At 47.8% G+C, this 23,688-nt stretch overlaps 1 protein-coding gene across 1 annotated transcript in view; it reads right to left on the reverse strand.

The window, feature by feature from the left end:
- Positions 1-3,896: 3,896 nt before the first annotated feature.
- Positions 3,897-23,688, reverse strand: part of EDAR (ectodysplasin A receptor) — a 44,106-nt gene continuing 24,314 nt past the window's right edge. The window contains exons 5-11 of the mRNA XM_006873038.1: positions 18,072-18,158; positions 16,095-16,220; positions 15,901-15,975; positions 15,422-15,494; positions 11,698-11,857; positions 9,747-9,807; positions 3,897-4,219 (exon numbers count right to left, since the gene is read on the reverse strand). Of these exons, the coding sequence (XP_006873100.1) occupies positions 3,897-4,219; positions 9,747-9,807; positions 11,698-11,857; positions 15,422-15,494; positions 15,901-15,975; positions 16,095-16,220; positions 18,072-18,158 (905 nt within the window). The remainder of the gene's footprint in view (positions 4,220-9,746; positions 9,808-11,697; positions 11,858-15,421; positions 15,495-15,900; positions 15,976-16,094; positions 16,221-18,071; positions 18,159-23,688) is intronic.

Below are 23,688 nucleotides of genomic sequence, written 5' to 3' on the forward strand. Positions count from 1 at the left end.
ATCAACCGGGGCTTCTGTGTGCCAGGCGAGAATTCTACCAGTGAGGCACGACTGTGTGAGGGCAGGCCGTACCACCCTCAGCACATTACAACTGAGCCCCTCCAGGCCAGCTCTCCTTTCTTCTTGGAATCTCAACAGAAAGTCTGCCATCGCTTCCTTTAAGAAAACAGAGCCAGCTGGAGAACACGTCTTGAGGGCGGGCTGCCCATGGAGTTGCTAATATGCATATTTCACAAACATTGATACACCTGGTGAGGTAGGGACTGGAATGCCTACCCCCACCAGGTGCCCACGTCTTATTCCCTGGATCCTGTGACGATGTTACCCTACAAGGGAAGGGACTTTGCCGCTCTGTTGAAGGATTTCGAGAGGGGAAGAGCATCCTGGAGGTGGTGGATGTGATGCGCCAGGTCCTACTCATAGCAAGCCTGGACGGGGTTTCTGAGGTTGTAAATCTCTACCGGAGCAGAAAGCCTCACCTTTCTCCCATGGAGTGACTGGTAGGTTAGAACTACTGCCCTTATGGTGAGCAGCTCAGCCGGTAACCTGCTACGCTATCAGGGTTCCGTGGATTGTCTAGGTGGCCTAATGAAATCTAAGGGCCCTTAAAAAGAGGGGAGCAGGAGACACAGAAAAGAGGATGTGCTGATGAACGCAGAGGTTGGAGTGATGTGACCACCGGCTTGGGAGATGGAAGAGGGCTCCCAGAAGGAAGGAATACAGCCAGGCCGTCCGTTCCAGACTCCTGACTTCTGAACTGTAAGTTAACACGTTTCAGTTGTTTGAAGTTGTTGGTTTTGTGGTGATTTGTTACAGCAGCAATAGGAAGTTTGTGGAGGTTTGCTCTATCTGTCCCCAATTTTGATCGTATTCTATACTCATGCCCTGCTGGGGTCCTGGTGCGGCGCTGTAGGATCAGCGCCGGACGGCTAACCAAAAGGTTCAAACCCACCAGCTGCTTCCTGGACACCCAGTACAGGGTCACTATGAGTCAGAACTGGCTTGATGGCACTTAACAACATACTCATGCCTTTGGTCATGTGACTCTGGCTTCGGCTGTGTGCCGGATGTTGGCAGTATAATGGTCCAGAAGTGCTGATGCACATGTTTTGAGCCTAAGTCTTGTCTTTCCGCTCGCTTGTGCTCCGTTGTGGCTGGAGTGCTGACAAGCCTGGGCTGCGTCACTAATTCCCGGGGAGGACGGGTAACCGAGCAGAACTACCTCAGCAAATGTTCTGGCAAGTTGAACCCCAGCTGAGGCGCAGATGCATGAGCAAGCTCAGCTGAAGCCCTGACCCCCATCCAGGTCAGCTGGGCTCTAACGACGATTGGGGGCTGGTTTGTTACACAGCAGTAGCTAATCCGATGCCTTATGAACTAATGATGGAATGTTCCAGGTGATTTTCCCATGATCTCATTGTAACACTTGCCTCTGCTGAATGAAAGGCCCTGGCTGGAGAGTTTTCAGGCAGTTCTTAGCTGCCTGGCCCCAGTCCTAGACCTTGTCATACACAGTGTCACCGCCAGGAAGTTGAGCTGTCGGAATTTCCTCTGCTCACACACTCCCATCTCCAAAAGACCTCACATGACAGCAGTCTTGAGATATTCTTTTAATTCATTTGTTTATTGAGATTATAAAATATAATAAGTTATATATACAGAATTAGACACAAATATTGACAATTAAGACTTCACTGGTTGAGGGCCACAGACCTAGCTTGGGGTGTTTTCTAGATAAGTTAAAACTAAGGACTGGTGCCTTAGTTTTACAAAGTGGCAGGCGGAGTCCCAGCTTGGGTCAGGGGCTTTACCATGATGACCACACCAATTTTCAGTCTATAACGTGTGGAGCAAACCCATCCTGGGTCTATTTCTAAACAAGTTAAGGGCAAAGGAATGAGGGACAATATACAGACTAGCTCCCTGATTTTCTGTTCAGGAAGCATGGTCTGATGCCGGCTGGTCCTTGGCCCCAGAGTACTTACTCATCGTGTGAAATGAGGCAAAACCATCCATCCACTGTGAACCACAGGCACCCCTCCTCCTTCACTGACACCGCTGTTCTAAGGAAGGTGGAGGCTGTACCTGCACTGACGTGGTCATCACATGTCACATGTGATGACTGATTCAAGGGGACACTCTCATCCTCACATTCAGGGGGAAGGGCACCTTAGAATCTCAAAGAGGAATTCAACGGACCATTAGGTTTTGCCATGGAGCATTTAGCTTTTAGGATATACCAAATAGGTTCTGATAAAGAGCAGCAAACAGACACAGTCAATGATGATATTAAATATTCAGAACCTAATTATGATCCTCTCACAGTATTGGTTGGCTTTAAACATGTGACTGATTTGCTCTTCCAAGCATTTACTCAGTCAAGTGCCTTATGATTTTAAAATGTCACTTTATAAGTCAGAGAATTTGTTTTAATTTAGTAACAGCTTCAGTCAAACCTGTGGCTGGAATAGCCCACCAGTGAACCTGCTGGTGTGAGCACCGCTGTGACTCCTGAGCTCTTGGCAGTTCCTGGTAAAATCAAAGAATCTACCAAGAACACCGCCAGCTTATTCACTTTCTCTCAAATCATCACAATGACAGTGAGAACTCCCAATCTAAGCTTTCCTGTTTTCCTTCCCATCTCACTGGGCAGCTCACACTCAATCGACTTCGACGAAGTGCCTCAAATCCTTTGCAATGGCTCCGTGTTTCCCACTTCCGTTTTGCTCACCTGACCTCTACTTCTCTGATTATAATGTCACAGACAGTCTCACCCTCTCATCTGTAGAAGGGAAACTGATCTCTAGGAAGGGAGAGGAAATTGCCCAAGCTTGCACACTGAGAACATTCGTCTCTGATCCGCAAGCTCAGCGCTCCTTCCTTCACTGCTGAGGCCCCATCCATCCACAGGCTGTAGAAAACCTGGAGTCAAAAATGCTCGCTCACAACGTGAGGCGTACCCAGGAGTCTTGGATACTCTAGAAATTGATAAGGAAGTGTGGCTGAGCCCTTCGGAAGTTGTTCTTTCCCTGTTGTAAGCACTTACTTTTGCTTAAAGCGAAAACATAGTCTGGCACAATATATTTTAACCATTTTTTTGCCCTTGAGCATTGCTGCCCTTCAAAAGTCAAATCTAATACTTTTGATGTATGGGAAGGGGTTCACTCAGCGACCACACCTAGGACTCATAGGATAAATGAAATGGATGACCATGCAGATCTACTTGATGGACAAGCCCCTGCTTACTTATGACAATAGGCAGGTGATAGGGTGACCTTGCCCACTGACGGGAAGGGGCTGTAGGAACTGTGAAGGACCTCAACGCCAAGTAAAGTTCCCCTCATGGCACAGGCTTATACTGGACGGGGAACAATGTGTGGAGTGGGCTGTCTACATTTTGTAGCCATTTGCCACGCTACCCTCGTCACAAGGAAAGCCTCCTTCATGGCCCCATTGCGAAGCTGACTCCTTCTCCGTCTCCTAACACTTTCCTTTGGTGTCTTGAGCACTCGCCCAGTCAAGTTTGTAGACAGGTTGTAAGTTTCCCACAGGACTGTAAACTCCTTAAAGGTACAGACCAGATTCTTCACCCTGGTCGTTCCCCACACTGGTTCATTGGAGAACTGCTCGGCTCTGCCTAGAGCTGGCTGGGTAACTCTCATTCTGCCTGGTGAGGTCCAGGTCAGTAGCAGGGAGTACCCAGCTGGAACTCTCTCTCTGGTTAGATGAGAAGTCGGGCCTCCTCTCCTCTTGCTCCGTGGGCCAGCCTCGGGTATCCCCGGTGACGGTCAGTAACAGCCTTGGTTCTGACAGTCTGTTCTCACCACTCATGGCTCCAGTGCCTTTACTTAGGTCCCTTGGCTCATCCCAAGGAAGGACAGTTGGCGTTGGGTCCCTCAGGATGTAGCGGGTGGCTGGGGGGCAGGTGGCAGGACCCCTGCCCACTCCAGTATGTCTGCACAAAGGGACTCCACAGCATCCAACCGTTCTATCTGCACCAGTTTTGTCAGCAGCTCGGGGATGCTGTAACCGGCCGTGCTGATGCGGTCGAATAGCTGCATGCCGTCCGTCATTCCCCCGATCTCATCCCTCTTGAGCCCAAAGCTCTCGGCAAGGTGGCGCCACGTCTTCACAACGGCTTTCTCTGAGTTGTATGTGGAGCTGAGCATTCGGCTGGTCTTCTCCAGACAATCAAAGGGCAGTTCCGTGGGGCTGAGACCTGTAGGGGAGGAAGACCATGGTCAGTCTCACAGAGGACTGTTGTCATGAAGTGCTGGCCCCATATAGGGCTTCTGAGGAGCAGATAGTGGGTTTGAACCGCCAACCTTGTGGTTCACAGTCCAGTGCTGATGAAGTCCATCACAACTGATAGTCAACACTACTAAACAACTGTTAAAAACAAGGTTATGTTTTAAAGTAAAGCACAGATTCAGAAAAAACATACAACAAATGCATACCGTAAGGTTAATAGTACCCAAAACATTGCCAGTCACAATCCTACCCTCTCTCCAAAACTAAACACAGTAATCCCCTAAGGACCATTCCAGCAGTCCCCAGACCTTTCATTCAGACTACCCTTAGATCAGAGGAGAAGTTTGAAAGGAAAGGAGAGTAGCAGGTCAGTACGTATCTTTATGAAGGGTGTTCTGAATGGCAGTCCAAAGCTAGGGGCAGGTCACTCAACGAGGTACCAACTTAGTGGGCTATCAGTTGTCAGCCCTCACTTGAGGAACATTTGAAATGTTAATGGAATTCCATCACTGTTGTTGAGTGCTGTAGAGACAGTTCTGACTCATAGCGACCCTGTTTAGGTTTCCGAGGAGCAGCTGGTGGGCTTGAACTGCCGACCTTGTGGTTAGCAGTCCGTGCTGATCCTATAGTGCCACACCAGGAGTCCATTCCGGCACTAGGAGGAGATATATTTCCCCCCAATTCCTCCTGCTAAGTACACTGAAGACTCAGGACAGACACGAGACAGACATTAGACGGTCCTGAAAGCTGGAGAGGAAGGCTTGGGGCCCAAGGAAGGGTGACAGGTGAGTGCCCTGGGTGTCCTTTTGCCTCCTGTACTGCAGACTTGGAGCCAACGAGCCAGCACCTCAGAAATATCAACCAGCACCCACCAAAGAGCCCAACAAAGGCTTGCTCTCCCGCCAGACTACCAGGAAGAGTGCCCGCCTAACAAGACCAAAAAAAGTTTTAGACAATCCACCGTCCACCTCAGCCAAATCCCACAGCAAAAACCAGGACTTCATCCCAACCCCACCAGCAAAGGCTGAGTCGGGGAGCATAGACTTTGAACCCAATGAAACTCTAACGAGGGGCCTTGTAGAAAGGCCAAGACTCTCAAACCCACCAGCCAGTTAGCCTATATGGAGGGCCTGAGTCCCCTCACCATCGGCCGGCAGCAGTGACCCGGCCCTACTGGAGTGTGGATGGGAACGGAGGCTCCCAGCCTGGCCCCACAGTAACCCCTAGGTGTTGGCGGAAGCTGACTGGGGAATGTGGGCTTCTTCTAGTCTACCTGGCACCCATCCTTCCACAGACTGGTGTCAAAGGAAGTTAACTAAAACAGAGGTTTAAATCAGACTCCTGCTGTGGCCTGTAGGATAAACACTGGACTTTGAACTTTGGGTTGGCTCTGACTCGATGGAACTTGCCAGCAACGACAGTTACTATTACCAAGTTTTCTGATAGGGATCACATTAGAAGGTACTGGATAGAGTGGGAGAAAATGTGGAATAAACTTAAAATTGTAAATAAAAGATCCAGTTGACTGATCAGAAAGAGACTGGAGGGAGCCAAGTGTAGCCGTTGGCCACCCTTCAGGTCGGGAACTGACTCACCATTGTGGCTTAATTTTTATCCAAGTAATAGATAGGAACATAGGCAGAAGGAGAAAGGATGACAAATAGAAAATCATAAAATTAAATGATAAAATTTGTTTTAAATCATGGAACCCGGAAGATTTCAAACAGAATGAAAAAAGGCAATTAGTAGATAACAATGCTGAGATGACAGTGATGTCAGAATTATACAAGAAAGTTCTTAAAGCGGCATCATAAAAAGGCTTCTACTGACAATTAAACATGTTTCACACAAATGGAAAATTTGCTCCAGCAAAGAAAGAAGAACTGAATGAAAACTTTAGAACAGAAAAAGCAACAACTGTACTGGTTTTTGTGCTGTCCATGAATATTTTGCATGGCTTTATTCTAAATAGTAACAAAATGGAAACAACTCAAAAGTCCTTTGACAGGCAAATAAATGGTTAAACAAGCTGTATTATGGACTACTCCTAATCTCGAAAAACCTGGATGAAGCTCCAGAAAATTATGCTAACTGGAAAAAGGTTACCTACTGTACAATTCCATTTAAACAACATTCTTGAAATAACAAAAATTATAGAACTGGAGAAGCGATTAGTGGTTGCCAGAAACGGAGAGCAGGTTAGTGGCAATGTGATAGGATGTTCTGTGTCCATGTCAATATCCTGATAGTAACATTGTACCATAAGTTATAGGATGTTACGTTTGGGGTAAAAGTAGACATCATGAATTGTGTCTCCCTAAACTACACGTTGTCGGTGTGACTGGGCCATGGTTCTCAGTGGGTGGGCAGTTATGGAATGATGAGCTGTGACAGTTATCGGATGTTCCTTCATGATGTGATTAGATTTGATAAACTAGTAAGAGGATTATGGGTGGGCTACAACAACTCTAACTCATCCCAGCCCTGACCATGATGCAAGGGAAATTTCTCTGGGGTGGGGTCTGAAACACCCATTTCTTGCAAGAAATAAAAGGAGGGAGACGTGAGCAGAGGTCAGAGGACCTCTACCACCAAGAGAGAAGAGCCAGGGGGTGACGTGTGGCCTGTGGACCTGGGGTCCTTGCTCTGTGAAGTTCCTCGGCCCAGGGGAAAACTGAAGCCAAGACAAGAAGATCTCTAAGGAAGGCTGGGCCTACGGAGGTTGAAAAGATGTAAAGACCTTTCCCCAGAGCCCTGAATTTGGCCTTCTAGTCTCCTAAACTACAAGAAAACGAATTTCTTTTTGTTAAAGCCAAATACAGATGGTATTTCAGGTACTTAAAGGGTTGACAGGATCTCTCTGGAGTATCTCTTACCACTGCGTGTGAATTTATAATTCTCTTAAAATAAAGGTTCATTACATCATTACATAGATATAGTCCTGGTGTGACACTGGACTGCAAGGTCAGTTTGATCCATAAGGTCGGTGGTTCAAACTCACCCGCTGCTCCTGGGAAAACCCTAGACAGGATGGCTATGAGTCAGAACCGACTTGATGACACTTAAAAAAATATATATACACACACACACACACATACTGTTTCCTGTGACTCACTCCAGACCACTAGCTTTTTCATGGCCTGTGGTCCATATAGTGACCACCTCTATTTCTGCTTCTGGAGTTTAGTGGGAAGCTGTTACCCCACTTTTAGAATGTAATTTGACGGGGACCTGTATAACTAGGTAAATCAGAAAAACACAAGCCTCATCCCACTAACCCCAGCATCAGAGACCCCTTGGAACTCATGTGTCCCATTACTGTGTCAAAATCCATATGACCTCAAGACAATGTTCTGTTTTCATCCAAATACATTCCCTTACTGAAAACACAAGGTTTCAGCAAGAACAAAAATCAATGCCGACAATAATTTGGTCCTGAAAGGATTAAATCCATCTCCTGGGACAGGTGACATGGATTGGGCACGCAGAAATGCTTTTGACACTCCCTGGGTGACCCTATAGTTCACCCCAGGCTGGGAACCACTCATCTAACATCCTTGCCTGAGTGTCCTCATGGCCGTGGCACGATAGGACAGGTCCTCTGGGGGCTGGACGGGCAGGACTTCAGACCACCCACCCTTCCTGTCTTACTGCAGAAACTCTGTTTCTCCTGTGGGATTCCTACAATTCACTTGAAAACCACTGTCCCAGGTGTATGGGCTTTCAAAGCTAAGTTGTCCTTGGGAACAGAGAGGGACTTTCTGGAATGCAATTGTCCACTGGGCAGCGGACGGCCTCTGGTGTCTGCTGGAACAGGCAGGCTGACGCAGGGCCAAGTTTATCTATGGAGAGACGCCACATTTCCACAGGTAGTCCAGTGGAGTTCTTGGGTCCCTGGAAGTCAGCAGTTGTTTTTGGCTGTTGGAGCAGCCAGCCAGCAAGATGGCCCCAGGGCTCAGTTTGCTGGAGTTCAGTTAACAGTGAGTGTGAAGAATGGCTTCGTGCCTGTTGCCCTTTGCAAACGGGAAAGTCCTCCGGATGAGTGCCAGGGAGACTAGAACAGGCTCAGTGACAAGGGTGGGGCTGTTGTCAACAGAGCGGTGGTCACTGGCAGGCTGTCCAGTGCTGTCCTGCACTCAGAGTGTGGTGCCTCACTGGCAAACTCTGACCGTGATCTGCCCACAGCGATAATGTGCTTACGCCCCGTACACAGGGTGGATGGGGGTTCCTGCCCACCACCTCAGATGTGATCAACCCTGGACACACCCAGAGACGACTCATTGGGAGAAGGGGGTGAGCATCCTCACAGCTGGCCACTTGCTCACTGAACAAGTGCAACTTGAGTGGGCTTGTGGGGGCTTCTTGGTGCCTCCGACCCTTTACAAAAAATTACCCCCCCTGCCTGGCTGCCTCAGCATTTCCCTCTCAGTTTTCAGGCTTTTAGGCTGCAAAGTTGTGGGGTTTTTTTGTTTGAATAAAATAAATGTGGTCCACAGTTGAGATGAAGGCGAGAAAATACATGTGAGATATAGTTACAGTCAGGAAAGACAGTTACAGACAAAAGACAGTTACAGACAAAAGCAAGACTGCCCTCCATAGAGGGCAGGAGCCTGGGAGGCCCTTGGCCAAACGCTTGCTCTCGGAAACATCATATCATCTGGGTGAGTAAGCAGGCGGTGTAGAGGGCAAGAAGTGTGGGAGAAACGGACAGTGTGAATTATGACGACAGGTTGAAATGCTGACTTCGAGTCCTGTCTCGTGACCACCTGTCCCTCAACTGTAGGCCTCATGAAGCCAAGCTCGTTATGGTTCGCTTATGATGGCGTCTCGGGGACGGAGGTGAGAGGTTCTTCAAGGCCTTTATATGTTATGAACTGCCAGAGGAAAGGGAAGTCCTGGTGTGGCACTGCAGGATAAGCACTGGATTGGCAAGCACACAGTCAGCAGTTCAAACCCACCAGCCGCTCTCAGAAACACTTTCCAGGGTCTCTATGAGTCAGAATCAACTCAACGTCACATAACACCACAGAGAGAAGGGAGCAAGACCGCTGCTCCTCTGATCCATTACAGATAAGACAACAATGCCAATGTAGAACTGGGCATCTGAGAGGGCATTTAGACGTGCCCACGGCTCCACTCACATCCCATCCTCTAGGGTACCGGAGAGCTGTGTCTACATGTGTCACTTGAGGCAGATACTACACTGGGGTCTGTTTATCCTGTGAGGGGATGGGCAATGCTGGGGAAATGTGGTACAATAGCTCGCAGCCGAAGTCAACTTTTCTTGCACCTGGAACGTAGCAGCCAGGAACTGCAGGGCAAGCCCGTGGGTGACTATGCTCAGTTCTCGTGGTGGGAACATCAGAATTTTTCTGTCAACCTCTCGTTTCACTACTGATAGTGAGGAGAAGGTTCTTTAGAATATCTCTGGTGGTAACTTAAAATCGGAGAGTAACCTAATGTAAGCGTTCCCTGAATGGGTCTTTCATGCTTACCTTCTACTACTCCACACACATTGGCATACACATCCAATATCTTTTTCCTTCGACTTTGAATCTGTGAAAAAAATGTTAAAAGAGCGTTAAACTTCTGAATGGAGAAAAATTGACAACAAAGACCCAAACAACCCATCTCAGTATTGGCTAGTAGGTATCTTTCCTTGATGTCTTGGAAGTTGAACCGGAAATAGACCAAGTTCTGGTAGGGAAACCTCACCCACAATTCACAAGGGGAAGCCTTTTGTTTGACTTGGTGGTGGTGGTGGTTATGTGCCATGGAGTCTGTTTTGACTCATAGCGACCCTGTATAGGGTTTCTGAAGTTATAAATCTTTATGGGAGCAGAAAGCCTCATCTTTCTCCCACAGAATGGCTGGTAGTTTTGAACTGCTGTCCTTGAGGTTAGCAACCCAACTTGAAACCACTGCGCTACCAGTTAGCTAATAACAACTGTCAGTGCCCACTAGGGGGTCTCCTTGGGCTCAGTTGTGTAGTGAGACTCTCCGGACAACCAGAGACCACAGCAGGCTATTTCTATGTCTGTTGGGAGTTCCGTTTGTGAACAGGGCAGCAGCGAGCCCTTGCAGAGACTCCAGCCCGAATAGACGATAGATAGACGTGTGGGAGCTCTCTCCCCAGTTATGAGAGGGTGAGGCCATGCTGGGCAGGCACAGAAGTCCCATACACCTCAGGATCCCAGATCTCACAACGTCTTCCTGGGCCTCCAAGGTCCCTGCAAGTGGCAGTCACTGTTTTCAGGGACGCCCAAAACATTGGCATTCTCAACAGGATCCAGACCAGATGCAGTCTACCAATCAGGGGACGTTTTCACCATGAGCAATGTTGCCTAGCAACATAGTTGACCTGCAACTTTCATTAGGTTACCAAGCAACAGCTACACAGTTAGCCAGACATAGCCTGGAAAAGGGCTTTGTTAATCTGCATCTACAGTACCCATGCCCCGACACTTACAACTGCCTACCTGAGGTAAGACAGCAGTGTGGGCCATGTTATATGGGATCCTATTTTTATATTAAAAGGCATACACACATATCTATATCTATCTACAAATGTATGTGCTGTGGAGTTGGTTCCAACTCATAGCGACCCTGTACAGGGTTTCCGAGGCTGTAAATCTTTACAGGAGCAGAAAGCCTCATCTTTCTCCCATAGAACAGCTGGTAGTTTCGAACTGCTGACCATGAGATTAGCAGCCCGATTCGTAACCACTATGCCAAGCTCACCGGCTGCTCCTTGGAAACCCTATACAGGGTCGCTATGGGTCGGAACCAACTGAGTGGCACTTAATAGCAATGTAAATGTATAAAGCATGCACGCAGTTCTTGTTCTCGAGTGCTGTTGAGTCGGTTTTGATTCATAGCGACCCTGTAGAGGGTTTTCCAAGAAGTGTCTGGTGGGTTTGAACCACCAACCTTGCAGTGAACAGCACAGTGCTTATCCCACAGTACCACACCAGGGCTCCGTATATTATCATTACCAGCGGTTCTGTAGGAGACAGATGAGGCTTTCTCCCATATATAATACATTCGACAAATGACATATACAAAACACAAATACAGATGGGTGTTTAGAAAATTGTCTGGATATATGCCAATATATTTACAAAGGTTCTTCCTATCCTGTGGCATTCCCAGTGATTGTAACTTTCTTCTCTTTGTTTATTATAATTTCTTATTTTCTCCAATAAAACTTTTAATAGTGAAAATTAGAATTTCCTTATTTTTTTTTTTTTAAAAAGATTTGGCTTTAAACCTGTCACAGACTTGTTGGAGAAACGTCTTGTCTCACAGAAGAGCTTATTAAATAAGAGCTGTCTTGTCTTTGGGCCATAAATCAGACAGATGTCTCCTGGAGATGCAGCAGTTCTTTTGCTGCCTCGGTAAATTGTGACGGGTAGCAGGAGAAAGGCATGTGCGTGCCAGCCTCACCCCGGTGGATCTGTTGGGGGCAGAGGACTTGTCCCTCGTCAGGTGGACTAGTGACAATAAGCACAGCTCGGGGGAGCCTTGCTTGTCACTGGCCGGCTCTTCATCACTGTCCATACTCCTGCTCAGCAACTGCTCGTTCTCGGACGATGCGTCGTTCTCACTGGAGAGAGAGGAACGGCGTTAATGGTGTCTGGGAGACAGCGGCCCTAGAGAGCTCTCCATCTTGACCATGATTTCCTTCATGGATGAGATGTAGCTAAGAGGGAAACAGACACAGTCTCCTGTTCATCAGACTTTTGCTGGGGACACGAGATGAAAAAGACATATCCCTGCTCTTTCCCAAATACAGGGTGGTGCCTACTTGCGTGGTGGCCCTAGAGAGCTCTCCATCTTGACCATGATTTCCTTCATGGACGAGATGTAGCTAAGAGGGACACAGACACAGTCTCCTGTTCATCAGACTTTTGCTGGGGACACGAGATGAAAAAGACACATCCCTGCTCTTTCCCAGATACAGGGTGGTGCTACATGCGTGGTACTGAAACAAGTCCCAGTGGCTGTGGTGGGAGCTTAGAGGAGAGTGTGGGTTTAGGCCTGCCAATGGGGCTGGGGGCTGTCTCTCGTCATCTCTCCATCCCTCTTCAAAGCCTGACACAGGATGGCTGTTCAGTGTTTCTTGTGCATGCTGTAGAACCCTGCTGGTACTATGGACTAGGCATTGGGATGTGGTTCAAGCCCACCACTTGCTGCTGCTCAGGAAAAAGAGGATTATAATCTGAAACACAGTACAGGTCTGCCAAGGAGTTGAAACAGACTTGGTGGCAGTGGGTTTTTTGGTTTTTTTTTTTTTTTCTAAGAAAACAGATTTCTATAATGAATCCAAAAAAGCCCCAAGCTGAGCTTTGTGTCTTCATGTTTCTGTGGATGGAACAGAATCTATGCAAGCTCTCAGAAATCATGGAAAACAAAGGTGAATGGAACTGAGGGCCCTAGGGGTCCGAGTGTTGAGTGTGGAAAGCCCTCTTTCCTGGCTGAAAGGCGTGATTGGTGGGAACGGGGACCCAGCGGCAGGGCTCCAGGGAATCCCGCAGAAAAGCGGAGTGGGCAGCCCAGTTGGGCTCAGTCTCTAAGCTCACTGCCTGCCAAGGTCGACAGTAATTAGCAAGACAGCAAGGTGTCTAAGCTTACCAGATCTGGGCTGGACCTTAAACTCTCAACAACAACTACAATCAAAATAAGGAAAAGCTTCCCACAGCTCATTAAAATCATCACAAATATTAAAACACTCTTCTTTTCATAAGCATCCTGCTTGCTTCCTATGGTAAGGCAAATAGAATCTTTAAAAACAAATCCTGTTTTTTTAAAGGTTATAGTTGCTTGTCATTGGCTTATAGTAATAACGCCCCTGCTCAAATACAACTCTAAAGACAGGCTGACAAAAAGAACAGAGAAATAATGGATATCCCCCTGGCAAAACCCACTTCCTAATGGGATCTCAGAGCCTCGAGGGGAGTCCAATGTCTGCCTATGAAAGAGGCAAATGGTAAAGCCATCAGAGCACAGAGATGGACATCTCCTAGACAGGTCCTTTCTCCCAAGATCCAAGGGCAAGCATGAGGGGGTGGCAACTCAGTGTTGGGTTGTTGGGTTGTTGGGTAAAGTACAATTTTCAAGTTTTCATTTCTGGTTAGAGGTAGTGTGGTAACTATTTTTTTTTTCCAATTAAGGGTTCCCCAGTTTTTCCTCAAGGAGTCCTAGTTAGTGGTACATTGGTTAAGAGCTCATTTGCTAACCGAAAGGTCAACGGTTTAAATCTAGTGTCCTCTCTTCTGGAGAAAAGACCTAACTATCTGCTATCTCTAGGGGACGTCCTACTCTGTCACATGGGGTTGCTATGAATCAACTCAATGACACCAAACAACAGCAAATTCTCCTCAATCCTTATGTGGAACTCAACCCACAGATGTGCCTGCTGGAATAGGAAAGGTCAGAGGAAGAGAGAGACAGAAGTTGACACAGTGGGATTCTGGGTGTATGGGAGGCTGGATGGTCAAGCTCATTTCCAGTGAGTCAGTAGTTAGGACCCAAATGCATCAGCTCAGCCCAGGAACGGTTTCCACCTTGGTCCATGCTCACCGGAGGGGCACAAAGTTGCTTGGACAGCAAATTCCCAGAGGTTTTGAGAAATGCTCTCTCAGAATGCTCTTGAACGGACCTGTGGCTAAAAGACTCACTAATTTCACACACACAACCTGCGTTTTGGGGGCAGATGTCATGATTTAAGTTTGCAGTTGCCCTGGTGTCAGGACTGGTATAAGATGCTGGACTTTTTCAGATGAGGTGGTGCGATTGTGTTCTGTCTACAGAACCATCTGGAATCGCCGGTAGTCATCAGTGTAAGTGGCTTTGCAGAAGCTCACACACAATCGAGCCAGGGGGCAAGAGAGGAGGCCTTACATCTCTGCTCTTCCCGTCACCAGTGCAGTGACCCTGGGCAGTGACTGGCCTTTGTGCCCCTCTCGACAGAGGGAACAGTGTGGGGAGATGGTGTCCTGAGAGTAACAACCTGGAACGGCCACAGGCACTCCGGCCTGCGGCGGAGGTCTACGTACGTACACCGCCTTCCTCAGAACAGGTATCAGGGGCCATTTTTCAGAACCTAACCAGAGTCAACTCTAAGTGAACACCCAAACTCTCCCACCATTGCCTCTGAGTTGGTTTTGACCCATGGCGATCCTATAAGATCCATAGGGTTTCTGAGACTGTCAATCTTTGTGGGAACCAACTCCTTTTCCTCCTGCAGAGCAGCTGCTGAATTTGAACTGTCAACCTTGTGGTCAGCAGCCTAATGCTTAAGCCACTGTGCCTCCAGGGTTTGTTAATAAACATCAAAGGGGGAGGAGCAATATAAATTCTCTCCACCCCAAATTTATTTGGGGGGTGATTACTCCCTTTCCCCAAAAACCATATGTAAAACTTCTTCCTGAAGAAGTGCCAAGTGTTCGCAGTAGTTTGTGAGGAACCGGTTGAATGCAGCCCTGGAGACAGATTACCTGGGTTTGGACCCCAGCCTGTGACTTCAGTGACTTAACTTTTAAGCTTGGTTTCCTCTTCTCTAAATGGGAGTAATAACAGTGCAGACCCAGGGCTGCGGTGTGACGACGCAGCTACACACTCACACAGGGTCTGCACACGCTGTGCACTGACTGTGTGAGACACCCTCTTCACCCTATGGCCGCTGGATAGTGACCCGCACCCTCAGCATTAGGATAGTGTATGGCGGCAGCAGCAGAAACTTAGACTGCAGATGCCTTGGGCTTTCTCACAGCTGAGAGAAGAACAGGCGATGTGGAGAGCTTTGGGAACTGCACAGAGAAGAGGATCCTAAGGAGGAGGGCTGAGGGTATATGGCACCCTGAGAAAGGAAGGTGGGCCCTGACCTGGAGGAGTGGGCAGGTGCTAGCCACTGGCTTCTAATGGCAGCCTGCTGGTTGACAAATCAACTCTCCATGGACGGTCCATTAACTGCTGTCGTCACCTGGTTCACATGTCCTTTTCCAGCACAATCCCAGCACACTAGTGGCTGTGTAGTTCAGTAAGCAGACTCGCCCACCCCCAGCCCCTCCATGCCCAGGACACTGAGGATGACCCTCTCCCGGTCTTCAGCAGGGCGGAGGCAGGACTGCCATCATCAGGTGAGGAGCTGCTGCTGGCTTGACCTTACCTCTTGGTGGTCTTTGGTGGAGTTGCTGTCAGTTTCTCGAACTCGTCCTTCTCAGAGAAAATCACTACGTTGTCTGGAGCGCGGGCGGGGGGAAGATTTGGGGGTAGAGAATGAGGTGATATTGGTTTGGCGCCTCTAAACCCTCTCCCAGCCTGTTTCCTCTTTCATAGAATTGTCTGATGGCTAACCCCCCTCAAATGACACCATTCTTTTAATTACACACTGAGGACTAGGTCAGATATGGGTGTACTAACACCTCTGCCTGCAGCCTTTGTATTGAATAACACCAAAGCAGAAGCCAAGAGGTGGTCATGTTACCAGGAACAGTGCTGAGAGGACTATGTGACACCTCTGGAGTCTTCTGTGGTGCAAACCCACCGACCGCTCCTCAGAAACCACGTACTTTGGAACCACCCAATGGCACACAACAATAACATAACCTATCGTAGAAGAAAGGGTACAAGGCAGTGTTTGCAGACCTTGGGTCTCCTTTTTCTCCTCTTCCTTGCTCACAGGGGCTTCCACGCTCTTCACTGAGTGACTGGTACAGCAGGCTGCTGGAAGAACAGGAAAAGTGTCAGTAGACAAACTTCCCAACTGGACAAGCTGGTGGAGTTTCCCAAGAGGGAGGCGGTATGGGTGGGCCCAGGGGTCCGGGAGAAGGGGACATCACCTGGGGTAGAAGGCTTTGTCTTCATGATGTAGAACATGATGATGAGGACGATGGCTATGGCCATGATGAAGATGGTGGACATGGCGATGATGAGGGCCGTGGCTAGGTGTCCTTGACCGGAGAGCTCTGCTGGAGTCAGGAGAGCAGGCCATGAGCCCCAATAGGTTCTCTAGGCAATGGGTCCCTGGCCCCAACCAGCTAATGCCCTCATTTCAGGAAGACCACGGGCCCCTGCAGGCCATGGTCAGGATGCTTGGAATCTGAAATGCTGACTTGGTTTGAGAACAGAGTCCTAAAATTTTAAGACTGAAAACTCGTTTTAAACTGGTTTGCTTCTGAATTTCACTTAAGCTCCCAGGTCTGTTTTACCTAGTCACCTCCTCTTGCTTGCCTTAAATGTTGCTGATACAGACTTGCCCGTGAACGCCATGATTCAGATGCATTCTGGGAACCTGGGACAAGGTGGCTGGTGTGCAGAGAGTACTAGAGACGCTCAAGACACACACGTGTCCTGAAGACAGTTCAGTCTCAGTTTGGGTATTTTTAAGTGAAAGTCAGGATGCAAAAGCCAACTCCTAGCACAAGAGGAATGAGTTTGGGTTTGGACCTGGCTTGTGTCTTCTGCAACGTCAACCTAAGAACTATCGGAATTTCAGGCAAAGATCTTGCGAAGACTGATGTGCCTATTTCTCCTGCCTTGTTTCAATCTGTTTGTCACCCGCCAAGGGAGCCTGCCCACTCCTAATGAAGTTTTGTCTTTTTGTGTAAAATGCGTTGAAACTTGTTCCAATTCAGTGAACTAACCAATCAAATCTCAGGAAGCAGGATCCAAGTTTCCCATCACCCAAATAGAAAAGTGTGAGAGCACTTGAAGTGTCTCTGGAATCTTCTGGAAGAGGCTACAGCTAGTTCTGAAAGGCAGGGCCACAGCAGATGGCCAAAGCAGGCACCGTTTCAGCAGCTGCCCATGGGGGCAGGTCTGCAGGAAAACTGACTTCATGGTACCATTTGGGGGAAGTATCTATAAGGAGCTCTGGTAGCATAGTGGTTACGAATCCGACTGCAAACCGCAAGGTCAACAGTTTGAAACTACCAGCGGTTCTACGGGAGAAAGATGAGGCTTTCTGCTCCCATAAAGATTTACAGCCTCGGAAACCCTGTACAGGGTCGCTATGAGTCAGAACCGACTCCACCGCACATATCCACCACCACCACCTATAACAGGACTAATGCCAAATACGGATGAGATAAATGCTTTAATATTCTTTTTGTTGCATGCAATTTCCCCCAGCACCTGGTGGAAATGGGATTCTTAGATCCTAGCAAAGTTCTCCTGCCTTAATGGCCCGAGTTTCAGGGTGATGAGGAGGCTGGCCTGCTAAATGCCCTGCAGGCTTTTAAAGGTGCTGAAACAGGCCTTCAGTGCGTTTAAATAACGGGATGCCATCAAAATAGTTTGAGAAGGAAAGGAGCGTCTAGCTCACAGTCTTGCTCTGAGGGAAGTATTAGACTTTGGGGGTATTCTGAGGAGCTAGCCTCTTAATCAAGGATTAGGGAGAATGAAATGTAGTTATTGGAAATGAATATTAAAGTGTTAAGGTCAGAGGTTTATATGAAAGCCAGCAATAAAACTGCTGTTGATGTCTTGCCAAACCAAAGCCCCAGGGGGAGTATCCCTCCTCAGTGGGGATTGTCTGAGCCTCGCTCACTTGTTCCTGCGGCTGCTTCCTCATGAGAGTATTTGTATTTTGAACACATTCTAATGGACTGAGGACACCCATGGAGTGATCAATCCCACTACCTGCTGAGATAATTATTAACTTCCAGAAACTGGGGGCAGCTCATGCAATTAAATCACATTAGAGAAATGATTGGAGGTGGGGAAGAACTTCATAATCATTCCTAGTAATTATTTCCTCTCTTCCTCTCCACTTTCATCCAGCCACCCCTTTCTTCTCCGTGGTTGCATCCCCTTACCTTTATGGGCATGCTGGAAAGGAGAGAGGGTGCTGCTGCCAGAGGTACTGAGGAAGTTGGCAGAAACTCCTGAGGTGGCTCCCACACCTGCAAAGAGAATACATGCGCACTCTGTCCCTGCAGGTGAGCTGGAGACTCGAGAGTCAGGTGTGAAACAGAACGGAGGAGGAGGGTGGCGAGTGTTTAATAACCCCTAGAAGGCTCTGATCTCTCAGGGGTTACTGCTCTGTTGGTGGGGGGCTTTCCTAGACCTCAGCTACAGTCGGTGCCATCTGTAAATCGGACAAGGGTCAGTAGACACCAAGCTCTTGTTAGACAGAGTCACAGTTGACTGTCTCAGTTGCACTGAACAGGGTAGGACGCTGAATAGTCTTTATTGTAATTATTAAAGTAGCATAGTGGTTACAAGTTGGGCTGTGAACCACAGGGTTGGCAGTTTGAAACTACCAGCTCTCTGCTGGGAGAAAGATGAGGCTTTCTGCTCCCGTAAAGATTTACAGCCTCGGAAACCCTGTACAGGGTCGCCATGAGTCGGAACCGACTCCACAGCACATAACAACACCAACAACATAAAAGTAATGTATGTTCATTATTTAAAATTTGGAAAACATCAAAATATGAGAAAGAAGTAACATAATCACTGCTCATAACCTCACTGTCTGAAGCTGGCAGTCTGGTGTCTTTCCTACTAGACTGTTCCCCAAGATGTCTGTCTTCTAAAAGTAATCGTGGCCAAATTGTTTAAGAGCAGGGATGCCCTCCTCAAAACTGATTCATAAAACTTCCCGCCTTTAAAAAAAAGTAGCAGCTGTTATTGTTATGGGTCATAAACTGAGTTCTGACTCATAGTGACTCTGTATAGCAGGGGCCTTTTTCTGCCAAAATTTATAACATCATTTGTGGGACATACAAAATTATCAACTTATAACTTAGCCTGTTATGTTTGCTCAAACATTTAATTAGCTCTCCCCCTAACTTGACAGCATTTAACAACACAACAACAGCATGATGGCCAGACTCCTGGTGTAGCACTGTAGGATCAGCACTGAACTACCGACTTCAAGGTCAGCAGTTCAAACCCACCTGCTGCTCCGAGTCAGAGCCCACTGGATGATATTTAACAACAAGATTAACAATGTCACAGTTGGACCTGCAGTTGCCTGATGGAGCAGACCTTGTGTGGACGTTCCCCACTCCTGCTACATAGCGTTTCTGAGGAGCAACTGCTGGATTTGAACGTTGCGGTTAGCAGTCCAGTGCTTATCCTACAGTGCTACCTTGTCAAATTGCTTTCGGATTCTTCTTTATACACAAACAAAAATGCTCTATTGAAGAAAAGACAGGAGTCGCTCGGTGATACAAATGGTCAACCTGCTTGGTGGCTAATTGCAATGTTGACAGTTCCAGTCCATGCAGAGGCACCTCAGAAGAAAGGCCTGGTAATGTACTTCTGAAAAACCAGTCACTAGAACCTTAGGGAGCTCTTGGACTCCGACTCACATGAGGTCCCCGTGCGTCAGAACTGACTCAGGGACAGCTGGTTACAGAAAAGGCAACACCACCAACCGGAGACACATATGGGTGCAATGGAAGACAGAAAATAATATATGTAGTTGTTGTTGTTAACTACAGTCAAGTCAGGAGTCAGTCTCGAACCATAGCAACCCTGTATGGGATTTCCAAGGAGCAGCTGGCGAGCTTGAACTGCTGACTTTGCACTTCAAACTGACTTTGCAGTCCAGCGCATTAACCCACAGTGCCACACCAGGACTCTCTCTCTCTATATATATATATATATATATATACATATATATCTATATCTATCTACAAGTATATATAAATGAAGCATTTGACATTTAAACAACTTTCACATATAGAGTTCATTGACATTAATTATGTTCATCATGTTGTTCAACCCTAACCCTTGTCTATTTCCACATAAAAATAATAACAAAATAAAAAATACACACACACACATATATAATGAAAAAGGCCACATCGTGACAGTTCACCTTCTTTTAACCCAGCCTTTAATAAATTCAGTTGATAAATGAGTTTCCCCTCTCTCCGTTTTCTCTAGTTCTGTTCTAATTTATGAAGTGGATTTATATTACACAAAAGCAGCTAGTGAGCCAAGGACAAGAGAACCACCCTCAAATGGGGGGAGTAGTTAATCTTACAGTCCAGAAACAAAGGACCACAGGACCATAAAGGGAGAAGAACACAAGAGGAATGTGGGACCTTATCCGGAGAAGCAGCGACACCAGAGATGGAGGCAGAGATGAGGACATGGAGAGAGGGAGCAGCTGAGGACTCTAGACTCATGGAAAGAGAGGGACTGAGAGCTGGCATCCAGGAGGCAGGCTTGCAAAATGTGCCTTTTGGTGGTTTAAATTATTACATATTCCTGAGTGTTTTTGTGTACATTGCCCCCGTGCACCCCTCAAATATAATAAAACGGAATAGAAGCAAATACTATTGAATGGTGATGCACGGAGGGGATTGTAATCATTGCAATGAAATGATGAGTGTAAAATCTATGTTCTCCCATGTAAACTATCACTCAATTCACAATTAAAAACTTTAAAAAAAAAAAAAGAGAGAGAGAACCGCCCTCCCTGATGTCACTGCATTTCCATCCTCTGAAGCCCCTCCCAGGCGAGCAAGGGCATGGAGGCATGCTACCATCCACAGTGCTTACTGGAGAAACAAACAGCTGTACCAGGGACACTTTCTGTAAAAGAACATTCTGTGGAGAAATGTAAATGCCTGTTCTGTGAACATTTCTAAAGCTGCCTACCCGCCTCATTTGGGGAAATCTAGGAGGCTCTTAGACTCAGCTCTCTGGGTGAGGAATTATTCACATATGTTCTTCCAGGAGAGAGAGCAGGGTCTCCAGAGAGCAGGGTTAGAAACTTTGGAAGACTTACAGTTTTGAAAACATGCAGAAAACTCTACTCATAAACGTGAAGCTCTGTTAGCACTCCTTACTGGAAGGCTAGATGTTTGGACCTACCCAGCCAGTGGCTCTGTGGAAGACAGACTTGGTGATCTGCTCTCATAAACACTGTTGTTAAGTGCTGGGGTAGATTCCAACACACAGAGATTCTGTAGCGGGTTTCTGAGGAGCAGCTGATATAGGTTTGAACTGCCGACCTTGGGTTAGCAGTCCAGCACGTATCCTACAGTGCCACAACTGCCTATAAAACCCTGTGGGGCATTTCTTTTACATCAAATGGGGTCCCTATGAGTCAATCAACTTGACAACACTGAGCATCAACAATAACACTCATCAAAGAGCGTGGGGACCTCGTGAGGTAGCAGAGGCTGCCTGAGAACTAGCTTGGCTGGAAGTCTGCACATCGGTCTAAAGTCTCTCTCGGAGTCTGGCATGTTGCTCAAGTTGAACAGGAAATTAAATCCTGGTGCATGAGAAATACTGATGTGTGCTCTTTAAATAGAACCCGAACGTTCTGTTGCCGGCGTGGTGTGGACCCAGTGTCTTCTGAGGGAGTGCTGAGACCAGTGTGCTGCACTTGGTCATGCTGCTCCTAATACAGCTGGGCAGGGATTCGGGCGCTGAGAGCCCAGTGAGCTTGTTAGCAAGGTGAGGGCTGTGTGCCCTTTACACTCCGACTCCATGTCATCGGAAATTTCCTCCTCAGTAAGTGAAACCTCGGGGTGCCATCGGGCCTCTCTCGGCCTGCTCACGCAGTTCATCCTAGCCCTCGTCTAGGGCCCCTTTGCCTGGTCTCTGCTACCGGAGTCCTTGGATGCTGCAGAATGGCGAGATGCTTGGCTGCTAATAGAAAGAGGTTTGAATTGGCACCGAGGTGCGCTGGAAGAAAGTCCTGGTGATCCACAGCAACTCCATGGAGCTCGAGTCTGTGCTGACACGGAGTCAGCCTGAGTTGAAGTCGACTCCATGGTCACTGGTTGGGTCCTTTTGGTCATCACACTTGGACAATGGAATGGACATGGCTTCCTGGTTATTTTCTTTCCTTTTTTCCTCCATGTTTAGTTCTTACTCATGAACTCTTCCTCCAAACACTGGGGGACGTAGGGGCACTGAGGCAGCGGAAAAGCTATGGTTCTGTGTTCTGTGAGCTCACCGCGTAGTGGGCAGTTGCTTGAATGAACTCCAGGACCGACCTGCTCAGAGCAGAGGCTCAGCGGCCTCACCCCTTCCTCCTGCAGTGACAGTCTGGTGTTGGGATGAAGTCAGTGGCACCGAGGACCTGAGTAGATGCCACAGTGGGACCCGGGGTTGGAGGGAGGAGTGTTGTTGGAAAGAACTAGGAGGCCTGGCTTTCTGCTTCCTCTCTCTGGGCGTTCTCGATCTGTGATACCTCGATCTCTACCTTCCCTGGTCTGCAGTCTCCGTGTCCAGTAGGAGGATAAACATAAGCTTCGTTCTGTTACTCCACCTCACCACCAGGACCCAAATGTATGAGACATTTTGCTTTTTATTTAGCCTCAAAGCAGGTGGGAAGGAGAGTGTTCTACTGAGAGTCTCTCAGCAAGACTCCAAAGCCTCAGAAATGGAAGACGGATATATTGTCAGGAGGGACCAGTCACTGGAGAAGGATATCATGTTTGGTAAGGTGGAGGGTCAGAGAAAAAGAGGAAGACCCCAGAGAGATGGATTGGCAAAGTGGCAGCATCAACGGGCTCAAGTGTGGCAACCATTGTGAGGTTGGCCCAGGATTGGGCAGTGTTTCGTTCTGCTGTGCATAAGGTCACTATGAGTTGATACCGATTCCACGGCACCTAACAACAACAACAACAACCTTTTACTATTGAAAAACCCAGGTTTAATCAGGAGTCCTGGTATGCCATTGCAAGGTAAGCATTGGACTGCTAACCACAAGGTGGGCAGTTCAAACTCACCAGCCACTCCTCAGAAATCCTGTACAGGGTTGCTATGACTTGGAACTGACTTAACAGCACTTAACAACAACAGTTATGTTTGAATTGGTTCGGCAGGCTCAGACTCTATGTGCCCTAGGAAGCAGCATATCAAAGTTCATTGCAGGAAGAGAGAAAAAGTGATATCATGAAGTAGCTTCAAGCACACCCTGCTTCCTTCTAAAAGTAAATAGAACATTGAAACAAGACGCTAATCTATGTGTTTGGTAAGGGGCTCAAGGGAGCTTAAGATATGTCATCAGGAAAAAAAACCAAACCCAACCGTGGGCTCGATGTGTGTCTGTTTGCCATCTAGCTTTGTCTCTTCTTGCCCCTCTTTGCCGGGGCTTGTAGTCTGAGTCTGGGTGACAGGGTTGGGGATGGGGGCAATAGGACCCCCAGGCCTGTGGTCTAGAGACGGCTATTAAGACAGACTCATGAAATGCCCTTGCATCCACTGGGAGAGGCAGATTACACAATGATGTGGCCAGACAATTTACGCAGGCAACTACAAGTGAAGGATGGCACCTCTTACTGGACCCAGCAGGCACCAAGGGTGTGCAGCCCTGCCCGTCCCCACAGGTGGGTGACAAGTTAGGGCTCGCCTCTACGCTGCCGATTCACTAGACTTTGTTCTCAGAACTCCACTCCAGTGAGCATCAACTGAACAGCCCAGGTAAGTGCCCTGCATGCAGGTGTGGGTCAGATG

The sequence above is a fragment of the Chrysochloris asiatica genome, unplaced genomic scaffold (genome assembly GCF_000296735.1).
Source record: "Chrysochloris asiatica unplaced genomic scaffold, ChrAsi1.0 scaffold00220, whole genome shotgun sequence".
Taxonomy (NCBI): Eukaryota; Metazoa; Chordata; class Mammalia; order Afrosoricida; family Chrysochloridae; genus Chrysochloris; species Chrysochloris asiatica.